General features: G+C 32.5%; 1 protein-coding gene across 1 annotated transcript in view; it reads left to right on the forward strand.

Moving 5' to 3' along the window:
* Window positions 1-2,377, forward strand: part of csgalnact1b (chondroitin sulfate N-acetylgalactosaminyltransferase 1b) — a 7,251-nt gene that overhangs the window by 2,733 nt on the left and 2,141 nt on the right. Inside the window, exon 4 of the mRNA XM_016451159.1 lies at window positions 495-673. Coding sequence (XP_016306645.1) covers window positions 495-673 — 179 coding nt within the window. The remainder of the gene's footprint in view (window positions 1-494; window positions 674-2,377) is intronic.

Here is a 2,377-nt window from a genome sequence, read left to right on the forward strand (position 1 = left end):
TATATATATATATAAATATCTGTGAGTCCATATAGCAAAAAAATGGGCAGAATATATTTAAGCTAAAATGTGTTTCAAAATATATATACGAAAATTATTTTCTATAATATTATATTTTTTTGGCCATTTTTGTTTTTGTATATTTTGAAAGTATATTAAAAAAAATAATAATTTAAAAATATTTGAAAATTTTGCCCTCCATATATTTCAGTCCAAGAAAATACATTGATATATTTGAAGAAAAATGTTATTTGTTGTCTGCAACACATGTGAACATGAACATTTGAATAAAATTAAATAATGAATTAATCCTAAATGTAGGGTACTGTAAAATTGGAAATGTATTTTTGAATATTAAAGTGGAAACTAAATATATTTTCAGTTTAAATGAGTTTCATTGTTAACAACATATTTTTAAACTGTATTTTGGCCAGAATGTTTCACAAGACAGTGATTTGTTATGATGAAACTCTAGACGAGTCTCTGTCCCGCAGGAGAATGAAATACAGGAACGTGACTCTGATCCGTCTGAACGAAGCCTTCTCCAGACGACGAGGCCTGGATGTCGGCGCTCGAGCCTGGAAGCGAAGCAACGTCCTCCTGTTTCTCTGTGATGTGAACATTCGGTTTAGTGCAGAGTTCCTGAACTCCTGCCGTATGAACACAGAACCAGGTACAGCACTGAGAAAACCCAAACACCTGTCAACAACTCTTTCATAACGAATAATATTCGATTCAATTCAAGTTTATTTGTATAGCGCTTTTCACGATACAAATCGCTGCAAAGCAGCTTTACAGAAAATTAAGTTTCTACAATATATTTAGTAGTAGCGCACTGCAGTTTATCTTTTGGTGCGATGAATGAAGCTGAAGTACTAGACGCTGTAAAATCTACATTTGTTATTGTATTTCTGATGTTCGCTCATGCTTATAACAGTAGCTTGGTGGAGTAGACTCATTTAGACCAATATAATCGTTTGGTTTGAGCCAGGTTTCAGTCAAGCAGAGTACATCAAAACTATTATCTGTGATCATTTAATTTACAATAACTGCTTTGGGTGCGAGTGATCTAATTTTTAGGAGCCCAAACTTTAAAAATGTTTTTTGTTCATTTATTTTGCATTTTTCTGGTTTATAAAAATGCGATATGATGATATATAACAATGATATTTGTGATCTTTTGGCATTTATAGCGTTGTCTAGCACAAATATCAGTGCGGCAGTGACTCAAACACACATCTGAGCATTTAAAGCATTCCTGTTGTGTTGAAAAACATGAAAATGAAACCGAAAATGAACACTATGAAAAAAAATTTACATTCTAGCAAAAACACAAAACATCTATTGTAGCTTGTCAAAGACTAAACAAATATAAAATAAGAGAAATTAGTAACTCTTATTCTGTTTAAAAATTGTTCTTCCCTTGTTCAATTTAACACATTTCTGCTATTTTTATGTTCAAAATGAGCTGCACAGACAGGTTAAAATGGGTTTCTCATACTTCTTTTTTTTTTAGTGCTGTAAAAGACTGAGATCCCAAAAAAAACTAACAACCGAAAACATCCTTTCACAGACTTTTTGACTGTGAAACTCAACTAGATAAAAAACAGCTAATTCTGCCTGGATGAATCAGAAGACGAGTCTTCAATTTCAAGTAAACTTTGATCCTTAAATTTCATAAGATCTCGTGTATTTCATAGTTTAGTCTTTGACAGGCTCCAATAAAGATTTTCTGTGTTGATTTTTGTTAATTGCAGGAGGAATCATGCAAATCAATCAGACCCCAACACGATGCGACCAAAATTTGAAAGATTTAAATATTGTTTGATTTGATCCTAAATGAGAGTAAGGGATTCTCAAAAAGTATTAATGAAAATATGATCAGTTATCATCATAGCTGATAAGTCTGAAAAACATGCCTGATTGTTCTTAAGTAATTAAGGGATTTACATAATGGCCAGTTTTGTTCTAAATGAGAGTAAACAATGAAGACGTGTTCAATAATATGAATTGTTTTCTTTATTTTACATCATTACATCAACTTTTTAAAGTCTTTTATGTTTGTTAAAAAAATTAATACTAAAACTTTGTTCTTTTGAAATTAGGGTTAAGTAGACTATAAAAAAATAAGTTTTTAAGGAATGTTTTACAAGAAAATACTATTTCAGGAAAACTACGAGCAATTTCTGAGCGAAAATTGTTTCTACACGTTTTGTTCCCTTTCATGGAAACTTCGAACTGCGTCTTCTAGGGGTCGCTATGGGGAACGCCTCGTCGTGACCCGTGTCTGAAGCATACATTGAAAAAACCCCAACTCGTTGGCCGGCGACAGCCATGACGTCACTACCGGTGCGACTATAGTATAAATAGGCGCCGG

The sequence above is a fragment of the Sinocyclocheilus anshuiensis genome, unplaced genomic scaffold (genome assembly GCF_001515605.1).
Source record: "Sinocyclocheilus anshuiensis isolate Anshui unplaced genomic scaffold, SAMN03320099.WGS_v1.1 scaffold479, whole genome shotgun sequence".
NCBI lineage: Eukaryota > Metazoa > Chordata > Actinopteri > Cypriniformes > Cyprinidae > Sinocyclocheilus > Sinocyclocheilus anshuiensis.